The 15,963-nt window shown below is 40.7% G+C and overlaps 1 protein-coding gene across 3 annotated transcripts in view; it reads left to right on the forward strand.

The window, feature by feature from the left end:
- Positions 1–769: 769 nt before the first annotated feature.
- Positions 770–15,963, forward strand: part of Iws1 (IWS1, SUPT6H interacting protein) — a 34,377-nt gene continuing 19,183 nt past the window's right edge. For 2 of the 3 annotated variants that reach the window (XM_005355864.2, XM_026783446.1), the window contains exons 1-3: positions 771–1,053; positions 2,521–2,636; positions 12,919–13,825. In XM_005355864.2, coding sequence (XP_005355921.1) covers positions 1,020–1,053; positions 2,521–2,636; positions 12,919–13,825 — 1,057 coding nt within the window. In that variant the 5' untranslated portion in view covers positions 771–1,019. Of the gene's footprint in view, positions 1,054–2,520; positions 2,637–12,918; positions 13,826–15,963 lie in introns of all 3 variants that reach the window. The other variant, XM_026783447.1, reaches the window with a different exon arrangement.

The following is a 15,963-nucleotide window of genomic DNA, read 5'->3' on the forward strand; positions in this document are numbered from 1 at the left end:
TGTGTGTGTGTGTGTGTGTGTGTGTGTGTGTGTCTAGGGGTTGGAGACAGGGTTTCTCTGAGTAACCCTGGCTGTCATGGAACTCACTGTCTACACCAGGTTGGCCCGAACTCAGAGATCCTGCCTGCCTCTGCCATGCTGGGATTAAAGATGTGTGCCCACCGCCCGGCTATCAAGGGGCTCTTAAGACAAAGATCTATACTTGATGACCAGATAGTTTTTCAGTTGTAATTTAGTTATTTTGTAAAGAAAGGAAATAAGATGTTTCATAAGTACCAATCACTTTATTTCATGACTTTCTTTTATCCATTTCTTAACTTTCTCGGCGAAGGGAATTCAACCTGAGACCACGCACAGTCAAGACGCTTTGGAGAACGCCACACAACAATTCATCAGCGCTCTTTAACCTTAGAACTACAAGTCCCAGAGAACAACGCGCTACTTTCTCTCAGAATTTAGGGCGGGAATTGGAACTGGCCGAATGTTAAAATGCAATTTTAGCGGGTTCTCATTTTTCGCAGAAACTCAAATGTTCCTCAAAGCAAGCTCGAACACAGAGGCAAGCGAGTAACATCACTCCTACAGTAGACAGACCAAATCCGGCCCGAGGTCGTAATTTATCTGAAGCCGAACTTCCCGCTCCCACTCGATTCTCCCAGCAGTCTCCTTCCAGACGCTGCCAAGGCGTCAGAGAACCATAGCACCTTCTGATTGGCCGACGGAAGGGTGACGGCGCCTGCGCACTGCGTTGCTCTGAGGGTCGTGGGCAGGCGCCATTTTGGCCCCAGAGGTGCTTCTGGGAAGTTGCGCGCGGACCTTCACTTAGCCGGCCTGTGAGGTACGGCCCTTTCGGGTAGCTGGCGTGTCGGGATCGGGGCGTTTGCGCCGGCCGCGGCCGACTTCTCCGGACCCTCGGACGAGGCCGAGGCGCGGCGCCGCCGAGGGAGGTCACTCTGCCAGGAAGGACGTGACGGGGGCGGCGCGTGTCGCGGACACTCCCCGCCGAGAGCCCGCCCGCCATGGACTCGGAGTACTACAGCGGGGACCAGTCAGGTGGGTCGGGACGGGTGGGCCGGGCTGTGGCTCGGCCTCGGGCCCTAGCACGGAGGGGAGAGGCCCCGGGCTAGACGGTCCCCTCCCCGGTAGACTGTACCCCGGGGGTACCGGCGGGGCGGGAGCTGCGACCTCGGAGAGGTCTGCCCGGCTCCCCAAGGGGTTTTCCTCAGGTTGTCACCTCTGCCTGCGAGGGAAGCGGGCTGCCCTTTTAAGGGAATTGCCAGGAGTTGAACTGTTACAGTATCCTTAAAAAACTGGTCGGTGGCGGGGACAGGAACCTTCTAGACTTTTACCAGTTAGAGCTAGTTTAAGTTCTCCTGTAATGCGGGCTTCCCGGGAAGAACGCGCAGGAGCTTTAAGTTTTCAGACGTATTTTTAAAAAAGGGCCTGGATGGGCAAAACAGCTATGTGCTGATTTTTTTTTTGGACTTTGTGTATCAAAATTACTGCAATAGATGGTTAAGCATTAAGCTGTTTTCTGTTCTGACTTTAGTTGCTAATGACTGAACTGCTATGACAGGAGACTGTTATCCTGGACCTCCACCGCTTAAAATATTTTTTTTCAAAATATTTTTTTTAGTTCATTGGCATTTTAAAGTTAAGGCTGGGCGCTTGTGGCACACCCCTTTAATCCCAGCACTTGGGAGGCAGAGGCAGGCGGATTTCTGTGAGTTCGAGGCCAACCTCATCTATCCCAGGACAGGCTCTGGGATTAAAGACATGTACCATGCTCAGCTATAAACTTTGCTCTTTAGGTGAATAGAATATCTCATTAGTATCAGAGTCACCTATTTTTGTATTGCTACTTTGACTTTTTTGTAGGTGACTGTTTCATTTAATTTTTATTTATTTTTTGTTTTGTTTTGTTTTTCGAGACAGGATTTCTCTGTGTAGCTTTGGAGCCTGCCCTGGAACTTGCTCTGCAGACCAGGTTGGCCTCGAACTCAGAGTTCCGTCGTCTCTGCCTCCCCGGTGCTGGGATTAAAGGTGTACGCTACCACCACCTGACTACTTATTTATTTCTTAAATTGCTGATCGAGTCATGTCTTTCAATGTACCTAAATACCTCTCAAGCATAATTTTATTTTGTATTTTTAAGGTATTGGTAGGTTAGGTGACAGTTCATGGTAAGTGCCATGGAAAGATAGACAATAAAAAAATTGGAACTATTTAGATGACTTTGACTTGGCATTTAGTGGTTTTTCTAGGCTTCATCTTTATGAAATATTTTTATTGCTATATGTGCCACACTACATGGTAATAGTTGTTGGTATTTATGTTTTTTTTTTTTTTTCAGAACATTTGCTTCATTAGCTATGCTTCTTCAATGGTAGTAACTTTTGGCTCTTATATTCAGTTTGCTCATCTTAACTGTAGGTGGTCATTTTTAACTGTACTCGTAAACATTATTACAGATATCATCCATCTTACACCCTAAGTGGGGTTTTGTTTTGTTTTAAGCAGATGATGGTGGTGCTACCCCAGTCCAGGACGAGCGGGATTCGGGGTCCGATGGTGAGGAGGATGTCAATGGGCAGCACTCCGGATCCGACACTGGGAGTGGAGAACAGCATTCAGAGGTACAGTGTCTTTGGGGAGGCCTTTCCTCACATTTCTATGGCACTTATTTTATTTAGGAGTTTGAGAGATTGCCACAGGCTTTCATCCCTGAAAGTTAGTGTGTAAATTAGTGGATTGTTTTAAGGTGAGCAGAGATGGTCTGATCACTGATGCTTACAGGGAAAAGTTCTGTTGGGTCAGATTTCAAATCTAGGCAGTTTTCAGCTGTGCCTGTTTATTCAGAGTATGATCTATTAGTAGGCTAGGAAAGGCAGTAAGCATTTGCAGTCAAAAACAATTAGGGGAGATATAATTTCTTAAGGTTTATGTCAAGAATTAGACTTGTCATTCTGTTGTAGTTATTATTTACTTTAACTCTTTACTCTTTAGGGGCCTGCTACCCACCTCCCAAATAAATACACAGAGATTTATTTTACTTATAAATAAATACCCAGGCTTAGTTTGGCTTAATTCTACCCAGCTTTTGTTAACTTAAATTATTCCACCTACCTTTTGCCTCTCCTCTGGGCTTTTCTCTTTTTCTATTTGTACATCTTTTCTTCTTACTCCGTGACTGGCCCCTAGCATCCTCTCTCTTCCTTTTTCTCCCGTTTATTCTCTCTGCCTGGCAGCCTAGCCTGTCCTTCTCTTACTTCACTATTGGCCATTGAACTCTTTATTAGACCATCAGATGTTTTAGGCAGGCAAAGTAACACAGCTTCACAGAGTTAAACAAATGCAACATAAAAGAATGTAGCACATCTTTGCAATCATTAAACAAATATTCCACACCATAAACAAATGTAACACATCTTCAGCTAATATTTCACAACAATCTGTGGCAAGGCCTAGTATTATAACTCAAATATAATGTTTTGCTGTGTTTGTTTTGTTATTGTGTTGCTTGGGATTAAAGCCAGAGCTTTGGATCTGCTAGGAAAGTAAACACTCTACCATTGAGCTACCTTTTATTTTATTTATTTATTTATTTATTTATTTATTTATTTATTTATTTTTTTGATTTTTGAGGCAGGGTTTCTCCGTAGCTTTTTGGTTCCCGTCCTGGAACTAGCTCTTGTAGACCAGGCTGGCCTCGAACTCACAAAAATCCGCCTGCCTCTGCCTCCCGAGTGGTGGGATTAAAAGCGTGCACCACCACCGCCCGGCTACCTTTTATTTTTTATTATGTTTATTTAGGAGTGTGGGCTGGGCATGCCACGATGTGGTGGACTGAAGACATCTTGCAGGAATTAGTTCTCTCCCACCAAGTGGGATCTGAGGATTGAATTTAGGTTGTCAGCTTTAGTGACAAATGAATGCCTTTATCATGGAGCCCTCTTTTTATTTTTAAGGCAGAATATTCCTAAATTGCTGAGGCTAGTCTTGAACTTTTGATTCTTCTGCTTTAGCAGCTTCCCAGGTACCTGGGATTACAGGCACGTATAACTGTACTTACAACAAATGTAGTTTTAAAAGATGCTTTAGTAACCAAATAGTGGTGAATTTTGTATACATTTAAACATTGTCCTAAATATTTTTGAAGCTGTTTAGTAAACCACCTGGTCATATAGCATTTCTTATTATTAACAAAATAAAATTGTAACTTTCCAATAAATCAGCATGTCTTTGGTAGATATACATAGAAACAAATAGGAATGGTAAAGGTGGATGGATTTTCTTTTATGACTGGCATTTTTATTACATAAACATATAAAGTTTTGTCTAATTTTAAGTTGTAGATGTGTCTTCAAAATTGTATTGACTCTCATTACAGTCATGTCATTTTTCAGTTTACATGTTCACATCATGAATACTCAGCACTGAGCATGCTGTGTATCATGCTCTTTTAAAAAGTGCTTTGGACATGCACATGACTAAAAGTCAAAATCCCATTATTGGGTTTATTTTCCAGTAGAAAGAGACATTAAACTATGAGTGTAATTTTAATGATTTCATAATATGGATATAACAGTACAGTCATCCCTTTGTCCATGGAAATTGATTCCAGGACTCTTTCCCTTATCCTTGCCATCTGAAACCCCAAGGATGCTCACATTATATATTATAAATGACACAAGGGATGGGGTATAGCTCAGTGATGATGTGTGTTCTTGGCATGCATGAAACCTTGGGTTGGAGTTTCAACACTAAAAAAATAACATATTTAAAATGGCAAGCCAGGCATGGTGGCTCATGCCTGCAGTTCTAGCACTTTGGAAACAAGTAGAAGGATTGCTGCAAGTTTGAAGGCTAGTCAGTTCCCTGTCTCAAAAAAAAAAGTTTTTTTAAGGTGTAGTTTTGTGTAATAGGCGCTTTGTTCTCTATACTTTCAGTCATTGCTAGACTACTTGCCATACCTAGTTCAGTTAGAATGCTATGTTCAGGAAATAATGACAAATAAAGGCCCACTCTGGACCTAGCTGCATAGTACACATCCACAAGGTACTGTTAGTTTCTTCACATGTTTTCAGTGTGCACTCTGCTTTGTTGAGTGTATATTTGGTGATTCCCTAACTATTGATATTTAGACTGTCAAAGCTTCTTTTTTATTTCACCACACCAGGCTACTGAACTTCTTTGCTACCCCTTGATTATACTGTTTTGAATAATGCATTGTGACATATATTGCTTTATAAAATAATCCCACAAAATTCTGGCTCTTTGGAAATGAATAGTTTCCTTAAAACAGAGTGGTCCCAGACTACTCCTAGCTGACTCTTTTTGTTATTGTGTATGTTTGCTGGGTGTTTTGCTTATATGTGTGCCTGTGCACCAGCTGCATTTATGGTACCTGCAAAGCCAGAAGAGTGCATCAGATCCCTTGGTATTGGAGTTGAGTGAGTCAAACCCAGATCCTCTGGTAGAGCAGCCAGTCCTCTTATCTGCTGTGCCATCTCTCTAGCCTCTTCCTAGCCATGGTCCCTGGTGCTGTCTAGCAAACTAACTGACCTATATTGTAGCCTGTGCCTGAAATCTGCCACAGTTTTCTCAAATTTGATTGTATATGAAGTCTTTTTCTGTGGGAAGTGATCAGGAGTGATTTAGTTTAATTCCATGTATTCTCCAGTACTCTGGAACTAGTGATGGGAAAATGGTAAGCTTTTCCCTGGCTGACATCAGCTACGGAAGCTGAGCTCTCAGCAAGAGCCAGTAGCAACTCATTGTCATATTCTTACAAGCGGGGGTGGGGGTAAGTGGGTAGGGTGACAAGAGCCCCTGTGCTTTCTAAATGTTGTGCCCAAGGTATGGCTTTGATTGAGGATGGGATGGCACCTTTCCATTTAAAACTGATCTCTGCAAACATTTGACAGGAAATAAAGTGCCTCTCCCCATTCAGTGTTGGGCCTAAAACCTTTTCTTTTTAAGTTTGATAGCTAAGGAGTGCATATTAGTAGCAGCAGTTATCAACCAGTCAGAGGGATTTACTTAGTGGTAACCACATTGTTTTGACCACACCATGTGGTCACACAGGTTTCTGTGAAAATAACCTGTTTCCATCTCCACCCTAAAATATACTTTTTGCCTGGTTGAGAGAAGCCTGGAGATTCCTGGTCATTGAGCCTCCACTCCCATTTTGAGGTGTGAATGAGGACGCAGGGTAGTTACTGCTGTTTGAAACTCTTGCATCTTGTAGATCCAGTCTTAAATGTTCTGAAAAAACTAGGATACTTTCAAATTGTGTGCTCGCTAGGAAATTTTAGTGAGCTTTGTTTTTGAAACAGAGTCTCACTATATTGCTAGCCTGGGACTTGCTCTGTAGACCCAGCTGTTTTCAAACCATTGAGATCCATCTGCCTCTTCCCAGATGCTAGGATTAAAGGTTTGTGCCATCACCCAGCTTAAAGATTTATTTTTTTATTTTTATGTGTATAACTTCTATGTCTTTGTATCACAGGTATGCAGTGCCCTTGGAGGCCAGAAGAGTCTCTTGGAATTGGAATTACAGACAATTGTGTGCCACCATGTAGGTGCTAGGAATTGAGCCCACGCCCTCTGGAAGAGCAGTAAGTGCTCTTAACCACTGACTCCTTGTGTGGAATTTTATGCAAGTACTGTTCCATGAATTCTATAAAATGTAAAAATGGGTATCTAGAGAGATGGCTCAGTGATTTAGAGCACTTGTTCTTATAGAGGACACAGTTTCTATTCCCAGGACCCACATGGTGACTCACAACTGCCTATAACTCCAATTCCAGGGGATCTGATGCTCTCTTCTGGCTCTGCAGGTACCAGGCACACATGTATGGTACATACATACATACATGCACACACATAGAGGTAAAACACTCATGCATATAAATGAAATAAACTTAAAATTTTTTATTGGAAAACAGGTAGAGTCTCGTTTTTTATAATGTAGAAATAGAAGATGCTGTTGGGGGGATATGAAAGAGGAATGACTAATTCTGTCAGAAGGTTATGTTTGTGCTGTGTCCTGAAAGATTTTATAATTAATTACAACTAGGAAGGTTCTGTTATTAGCAGCTTTTCATGCATTTAATGTTCAGAGCAGCTCTTTAAAGTATAATTACTGTTTCTAATTAACACTTTGTAGACAGAAGCTTTGAGCACGAAGAATGTCTCCTCAGGTCACACAATGTACAGTGGCAGGCTGTGGCTTCTCAGGCTCTTGTGTGACTCTAAAGTCTGTGTTTTTAACTTTCACATTGCAGTGCACAAACTCTGTTCTTTCCAGAGAGAAAGATGGAAAAGGCTTCATGAGAGGAGTATTTTTGCCAAGTGGTGAAGTTTTATGGCTGCCAAGTTTTTTATTTGTTTTGCTTTTTTTTTCCAGACAGGATTTTTCTGTGTAGCCCTGGCTGTCCTAGAACTCTCTCTGCAGACCATGCTGGTCCTGAACTCAGAGATCTGCCTATCTCTGCCTCCCAAGGGCTGAGATTAAAGGTGTATGCCACCACTGCTGGCTGGTTAAAAACTGAATTTTTAAAACATTGCAATTTTCTCTGGGAGTTTTTATTTGAATTGATAGAATTGTGGTTTTTAATACTCTCTTTTCCCTCCCCTTCCCTCATACTACAAATCATTGCATTACAACTGTTTTTTTTTTTTCACTTAAAGAATGTCAGTTAAGGTTGAGAGATGGCTCAGCAATGAAAGGCTAAGGCTCATAACCAAAACATCATTTATTATGTGCTGTAACCTTAGTCTGTAAGAGCATGGTTGATACTTGAATGTTGAAATGAACAATGTGTTTATGATAGATAACCAATAGTTCTTTATAACTGCAGTGTGAATGATCGCAGAGAAAGCTTGAGATTAGACATTTCTAAAGCTTCCCAAGATCCTCAGAGTGCTCAGTTTTCCTGAAAGCTCTAAGTGGAAACTTTTTGCTTGTTTAAAAAGATGACATTTGGGCTGGGGTGTAGTTCAGTTGATAGAGTGCTTGCCTGCAGTGTTACAAGCCCCTGAGTACAAATCCCTAGTGCTGTATAAACTAGATGTAGTTGTGCATGATTTTAATCCCAGCTTTAAGGACCAGAAGTTCGTGGTTATCTAGCTTCAATTACATAGTAAATTTGATACCCTTTTTGGGAGGAAAATGACTTTTAAGAAATTTTGGCCAGGCAGCGGTGGCATACACATTTAATTCCAGCACTCTGGAGGGAGAAGCAGGCGTATCTCTGAGTTCAAAGCCAGCCTGGTCTACAGAGCAAGTTCCAGGGCATCCAGGACTGTTATATAAACAGTGTCAAAAGAAAAAAAAAAAATCTAAATAAATAAATAAATAAATTTTGGTGGTGCCATCCATGCCTTGCCATATTGGCATACACTTTTAATTCCAGCACCCAGGAGGCAGGGGCATGTGGATCTCTGTGAGTTCGACACTAGCTTGATCTACAGATCCAAGTTCCAGGATGGCCAGGGCTACACAGGCAAATTCTGTCTTGAAGGGGGAAAAAAAAGGAGAGAGAGAAAAAGAAAGAAACTTTGGTGGTAATTTGTAATGTTTCCTATACTTGGGTCTAATTTCTGTTTTAAAAAAGTTTAAGTTTTTAGTTTGGCTGCTAAAAATAGTCTAAATTTTTTAAGTATTTTAATAACATCAAATCTTTTAGCTGTATGGGTTTAATACAGTCTCCTCAGATTCTGTAATGTCTTTGCCTTCTGTTTGAGTCTGTTTACTAGTTCTTCCTCTTTTTTTTTTTTTTGTTTGTTTGTTTGGAGACAGGCTTTTTACTGTACTTCTGACTAGCCCGGCTCAGCCCAGCCTGACCAGGCTGGCCTTGAACTCACAGGGCCAGAATTTGCTCTTGACTGAGACTATTGCTCTTTTTTTCCCTTCGTGTTACATAACTGGATGAGTGCCCAGATGTAACAGAGCTCATTTTAAAAATGATAGGAGCCAGGTATGGTGGAACACATCTTTCATCTTAGTGCTTGGAAGGCAGAGATAGATGGATCTCTGTGAGTTCACAGCAAGTTCTAGGAGAGCCAGAGCTACATAGTGAAATCCTGTTTTATAAAAATAAGTAAAAATGTAACATCCTTGTAATAATTGCTTGTTTTACAGTGCATATACAATGTGTTAGGAAATCCAGGTTAGAGGGTAGCAGATAAATTGGGGAGGGGGTGTCTGTCCAACTCATTTTGTCTCTTAGTGCTTCTGTTTTGCCAGTTAGCTTGTCTCTGAGGTATTTAAATTTTAGCCCCCCTCCCAAGGTCTCAGTATGTAGCCCTATGTGGCCTCAAACTCAAACCTCTTCCTCCTGAATTCTGTGATTAAAGGTATATGCCACCACATACAACTAAAACTTAAATTTTTTACATTGAAGTTTAGGGTTTAGTGGTTAGAGCTGTATCACACTATCAGTGGCACTCCAGGAAAAAGACCCAATTATCTCTATTTTGAAATAACCCATAGTATGTTAAATCCTGTCTTAATGTCCTGTAGTGCCAACTGCTACATCTGTGCACTTTAAGACCTAGCTTTCTTCCACTTTTTTGGGGGGAGGTTGTTATTATGTACATGCTTGTAAGGTGTGTGTGTGTATGTGTATGTGTATGTGTGTATATATCTGTAGGTTAGAGGAAAATTTGGAAAAGCCAATTGTCCCCTACCATGTGGATTCTGGGGACCAAACGCAAAAGTTACTAGGCTTGGTAGCAAGTGCTTTTCCCATTTGAGTTATCCTACTGAGCTTCTGCTAATACATCTTAGGACAAAATATTATTGGAAATTGAGGTTCTAAAATTAAAGTTGAAGTTTGAGACTACTCTAAATCCTAAAATACTTGTTTTTGGCAGCTTTAATTTTTATCTTTTTCATTATTTTTATATGATGTATATATCATGTTTGTACCTTAAACCTTGTTTCTCTCTGTGTCTATTGTGATCTGACTTAATGGTGACCCACTGTAACACTTCAGACTTGGTGCCCAGTTGGTGGCTATTTGGGAAGAAGTAGAAGATATGGCCTTCTTGGAGGAAGTATGTCACTGGGGACAGGTTTTGAGGTTTAAAAGTCTCATGTCATTTTGAGTTAAAGCTCTTTGCTTCCTTGTGGGCAGAGATGGGAGCATTCACCTGCTGCTCCAGTGCCTTGCCTGTCTGCCTGCTGAGGATCATGATGCTGGAATCTTAACAAAAGAAAAAGAGCTAATATATTGATTGTGTCTTCCTGAAGTCTTGCTATGTAGCCCTGGCTGGCATGTTATTCACTGTATATCCCTAACTAGCCTTGAATGTGAGGCTATCCTTTGTCCCTTAGTTTTGGGATTTCAAGTATGTTCCACTGTGGCTGGCTTTGACTTTTATTTTGAAAGAGTTTTTTTGGAAGAAAGGAAGGTTGGTAGGTATTTCAAGTTACATTGTATTAGTCTAATTAGGTTGGTCTTACTCTCCCAGAATCTAGCCTGTGTACCCTAGTTGATACATGCTTACCTGTGACTACCTAACCATCTATTTTCTTTCCCTTTTTTTTTTGTTTTGATAACTTAAGAATTTCCTATAATGTATTTTGATCATATTCATGTTCCTTCCACAATTCCTTCCAGATTTTCCCCACCTCCTAACCCAGTTTCATGTTTTCTGTCTCAAATCCATTGAGTCCAGTTTTTGTATTGGCCAATTACTCCTGGAGTGTGGTCAACATACCAGATGTCCAATAATGGAAAGATGTTCTGTCTTTGAAGAGCTTTCAAATGTCATTAGCTCCTCAGTGGCACTTATACCTACTTCCCCTCCTCCATGCTGGTATTTGTCTGGATCAAGCTTCTGTAGGTCTTGGACATGCCCTCCCAATGGTTGTGAGTTCATATGTGCTTCTGCCCTGTTGTGTTTGGAAAAGTTTCCTTGAAGTCGTCCACCATCTCTGGCTCTTTTATCCCCTCTTCTACTTAGATCCCTAAGCCTTGAGGGGAGAGGTGTGATACAGATGTCCCATTTAGGGCTGAGCACTCCAGAATCTTTTATTCTCTGTCCATTGACCTCTGTGTTAATTTTCATCTATTTTTTTAATTTTTTAAAAAATATTTATTATGTATGCAATATTCTGTCTGTGTGTATGACTGCGGGCCAGAAGAGGGCACCAGACCTCATTCCAGATGGTTGTGAGCCACCATGTGGTTACTGGAAATTGAACTCAGGACCTTTGGAAGAGCAGGCAATGCTCTTAACCTCTGAGCCATCTCTCCAGCCCCCTAATTTTCATCTATTACTAGAAGGGTTGAGTAATGTGGTCTGATGTTTGGGTTTAGCAGTAGATCATTAGGAATCATTTTATTGTTGTGTTCATTTATCAGAATAATAGTAGGTTTTCCTAACCTTGATCTGTAATAGGTCTACTTAGCCACAGGCTCTTGATCTTATTGACCGTGTCAGTATGTGTTCTATCTCATGGAGCAGGCCTTAAATTTAGAAAAGTAGTTAGTCACTCCCGTAGCATTTGTGCCACTACTGCACTGGTGGGCATATCTTGCCAGGCAAGTCATTATTGTAGGTAACAGGCTTCACAGCTGAGTGAGACAGATGCTTGCTTTTGTACTCTAGTGTTGCTGTGAAAGCTAGCCAGTAGGGATGAAGCAACCAGTTGAGTGTCATGCAGATTTTTCCATGTTCTATGGTTCAGATATGTAGCTCTTTAGCAATAAGGTCAAGCATTGACAATAACTTACAGTGTTTGGGGGGGGGGGGGTGTCTCTAGGACTCTATTAGCCAATAGCTCAAAACAAAAATCCTGTTGGTACTGGGTTTTTTATTTGGTGGCATGCGGTATCTAGTTAGGGTATCGTCACACTATTATATATACTAGTTCCATTTAAACTCTTGTATGTATGTATATCTTTTAGGAAGTGCTACAGTAGTAGGTTTCCATATGACTTTTTCAGAATGCCTAGTTATCCCTCCCTGTATGCCTTTCTTTACTATTCCTCTCATCCCCTGTCCCTTTAATCTTTTCCTCTCCTTTTTTCTTTTCTTTTTTTCTTTTTTTTTTTTGACACAGGGTCTCTTACTTTATAGTTCAAGCTGGCCTCAGGCTCTCTTCCTCCTGCCTCAGCCTCCTGAGTACTGACATAGGTGTACATCACATCCTCTGTTTAAGTGGAAGCCTGTTTTCTTGGCCTGAAAAGTATTGTTAAGAAGAGAAAGTGAACCAGCTGGAAACATAATGCTGGCCTTTTTGTTTGTTTGTTTGTTTCGAGACAGGGTTTCTCTGTAGCTTTGGAACCTGTCCTGAAACTAGCTCTTGTAGACCAGGCTGGCCTCCAACTCACAAAGATCCACCTGCACAAAGATCCACCTGCCTCTGCCTCCTGAGTGCTGGGATTAGAGGCATGTGCCACCACTGCCTGACTATAATGCTGACTTTTAATAGGTGCTTTGAGAATAGGAACTACTTTTGTGTTGGTTGAGATTTTCATGGGTGAATATATGCTGTTTGACATTTGAATAATTAAAATTTTTATAGTGAAGCTTTTTTTCCCCTTAAAATAATGACAATTTATAGAACTCAGGATTATACCTTTGTGAAAAACTTGGTTATATGTTTTTATTTCTTTGGGTAACTAGAATTGTATGAGCAATTAACGGTCTGTTTTTAAACATAGAGAGCTCTTCATGTAGGAATATGCTTTACAGCTTTGATTATACTTGTCTTTGGGGGCCAGACTGTGACATTCCATTTCACAGACTGGCCTTAGTTTAAAGTGATGTTTCTTTATTGGTATAGGATGAAAAATCTTCTTTTAGTATACACATATTCCTACATTTAAAAAAATTATTGGAATTTTTTAAAGGTTACATTACCTTTTTTGACATTGTTAATTTTTCTTATGTTTTCAGAATGAAACTAGCGATCGAGAAGATGGCTTGAACAAGAGACTTAATGGAACAGACTCTGAGAACGATGAGCCCTCCAATCTTAATGCCAGTGATTCTGAAAGTGAGGAACTTCACAGGGCAAAGGACAGTGACTCTGAATATGAGGAGCATGCAGAGTCTCCTGCAAGTTATTCTGAAAATGAAGACGTCAACCAGCATGGGAGCGACTCTGAAAATGAAGAGCTTCTTAATGGACATGCAAGTGACTCAGAAAAGGAAGAGGTTAGAAAGCATGCTGCCAGTGACTCTGAAGCTGAGGACACTCTACAGCCTCAGGTCAGTGAGTCGGACAGCGAAGATCCCCCAAGGCCCCAGGCCAGTGACTCAGAAAATGAGGAGCCTCCCAAACCTCGTATAAGTGACTCAGAAAGCGAGGAGCTCCCCAAACCTCGGATCAGTGACTCGGAAAGTGAGGAGCCCCCAAGGCCACAGGCCAGTGACTCAGAAAGTGAGGAGCTCCCCAAACCCCGAGTCAGCGACTCAGAAAGTGAGGAGCCTCCACGGCCACAGGCCAGTGACTCGGAAAGTGAGGAGCTCCCCAAACCCCGAGTCAGCGACTCAGAAAGTGAGGAGCCTCAGAAAGGACCTGCTAGTGATTCGGAAACCGAGGATGCCTCCAGACCCAAACACAAGCCAGAGTCAGACGACAGTGATGCAGAGAATAAGAGGGAAGATTCGGAAATGCAGAATGAGTCAGAGGGCCATGCAGACAGAAAAAGACTCCACAGCTCTGACAGTGAGGAGGAGGAAGAACCGAAAAGGCAGAAACTGGATAGTGATGAAGATGAAGAAAAGGAGGGGGATGAGGAGAAAGTAGCAAAGCGGAAGGCTACTGTGCTTTCTGATAGTGACGATGAAGAAAAAGCATGTAAGGAAGTTTATTAGGCTGTAGCTTTTCTTACTGTCTGTATTTATAACTGAAATAGTGAATCCTTTTCTGCTATATTTTAGTGTATATTGTGATATTAATTTCATTATAGCCTTTTCACATAGAAATACATAGTATTTTTTAATCATACTTAACCTCATTATCCTGTCATATCTCACTCCCACTACTCCCCTCATATCTTCTTATTTTTTATGGATATTTTTGTTTTTGTCTTGTTTTTGTAACCAAATGAGTTTAATTAGAAGCCATGTACCTTACTTTGGCTCTACCACTGAAGAAAACAATTCCTCCTTGGCTGAGGTCTTCTGTGACTGCTAGTGCACATTTCACTGGGACAGGAACTGAGCCTTAGAAGTCCTTCTTTGTTAGCTGTTACACATTGTTGAATGCCTACATCCAGCAGGGTTTGGAGGGATTCTATTTAGAGACTGTAACTCTGCGGAGTGTTAGTCTTTGCTGCCTCGAACTCCATTTTCACAGCTAATACTTTTTACTTAATATCTTTTGTACAACTTGTCTTTTTAGACAAAGCAATACATTCCTTTGTAGTAACAGTTGTTGCAGGAGAAAATACTGTACATACGGTCATATAATTTGATTCGTTGAGTTTTTGTTTCCAACACCCCCCACAACCTAAAATCTCAATGTTTTGGTTTTTCTTCTGTATTGCTTTTTCCATTCAGATTTCTCGTCTATTTTGTAGACTTTTACCCGTGTGTGTTGCTGACTCTGTTCTCTGAGAGTGGATTAAATTTATTATGCTTTGTATCCTTTCAGATTATTGATCATTTTTATGAAAAAGGTTTTGGAATTTTTATTTGTCATTTTAGCTGCTTCAGTACCTTTTGATTTTGTTAGTTGAGTCATGTGGCCTTGCTTTTTCACATTTCTTGTATTTTGTGTGGTGATTTACGTACTTACTGGTTTGGATATCTTCTTTTCATTGGGGCGGGAATCATTTTACTGAGCAGTCTGCTCTTGAAGGCTCAATCCTGTCTCAGTGAGTGAGGAGACAGACTGCTGTAGCAGTGACATCATCAAACCACACAAGATCTAGAAAGAGGCTTAAATTTAGCCCTTGCACCTAATAGAGCAGTGGGCAGAAGACAGGAACTGACATAACTACTGTGGAGTGATCTGTGAGTTAGAAATTACCTAGGACAAGTGTGGAAATGATCAGTGGGGAGAGGAAGGCAGGGAAGGAGAGGCAAAGAAAATTAGGCATAATAGAAGAAAGCTGATGACATTGTATAGAGGAAGACAAAAGAACAAGAAACTAGAGAAAACTTTAAAAGAAAACTAACACTTTAGTAATAAAAACCTTTACAAACAAAATTAGATAAATGTAAGAATGGGAATTTTAAAGATTTCTTTTTAAGCCAACAAGGTAAAACCAAAATACTGCTAATGATGATGGGATGGGGAAAGACAGAGACAAAGGTCAAACAGAAAAATATGAAACTAAGGAAAAGAAACAATTTTGTTCAAGAACGGTAATAAAAATGCATAAGCAAATTAAATGAAGTTGTAAAGGGGGACAGCCAGAATTAAAAATTCAAAACAGTAAAAAAAAAATAATCCTGCATAAGTGTGCAGAAGAAAAAAATTACATGAAAAAAGTTTCTGTATGGATGTAGTTTCTTTATGGTTCCTTAAAAATTAAAGATTGCCACTTCTGTGCACAGGAGAGGGTCAGTTGAATTTAGTTTATGCTGTGTGTTTTGAGATTGTCTATGTGTCTTGTGTACCAGAGTTGTCTTCAGTTTTTCATTTTGGTGTATCAGTCTCTAACTGGCCTGATTTTTGCATACCATATGTTTTGTGGACTGGGTAGATTCTTGTAATCTTACCAGACTCATCAGACTGACTGTTTTAACTTGGAGTGGGGAAGGTAGTATGGAAAGCAACTGCAACACTGAATTTTTTTTCATTGTTTCTGTTTTTTGTTTTTTTGAGACAGGATTTCTCTGTGTAGCTTTGGCTGTCTTAGAACTCTGTATATCAGGTTAGCCTTGAACACAGAACTCAGATCCACCTGCCTCTGCCTCCCTAGTTCTGGGATTAAAGGTGCACTCCACCACTGCCAGGCCAACTTCTTTTTTTTTTTTTTTTTTTTT

This window comes from Microtus ochrogaster, chromosome 18 (genome assembly GCF_000317375.1).
Source record: "Microtus ochrogaster isolate Prairie Vole_2 chromosome 18, MicOch1.0, whole genome shotgun sequence".
Taxonomy (NCBI): domain Eukaryota; kingdom Metazoa; phylum Chordata; class Mammalia; order Rodentia; family Cricetidae; genus Microtus; species Microtus ochrogaster.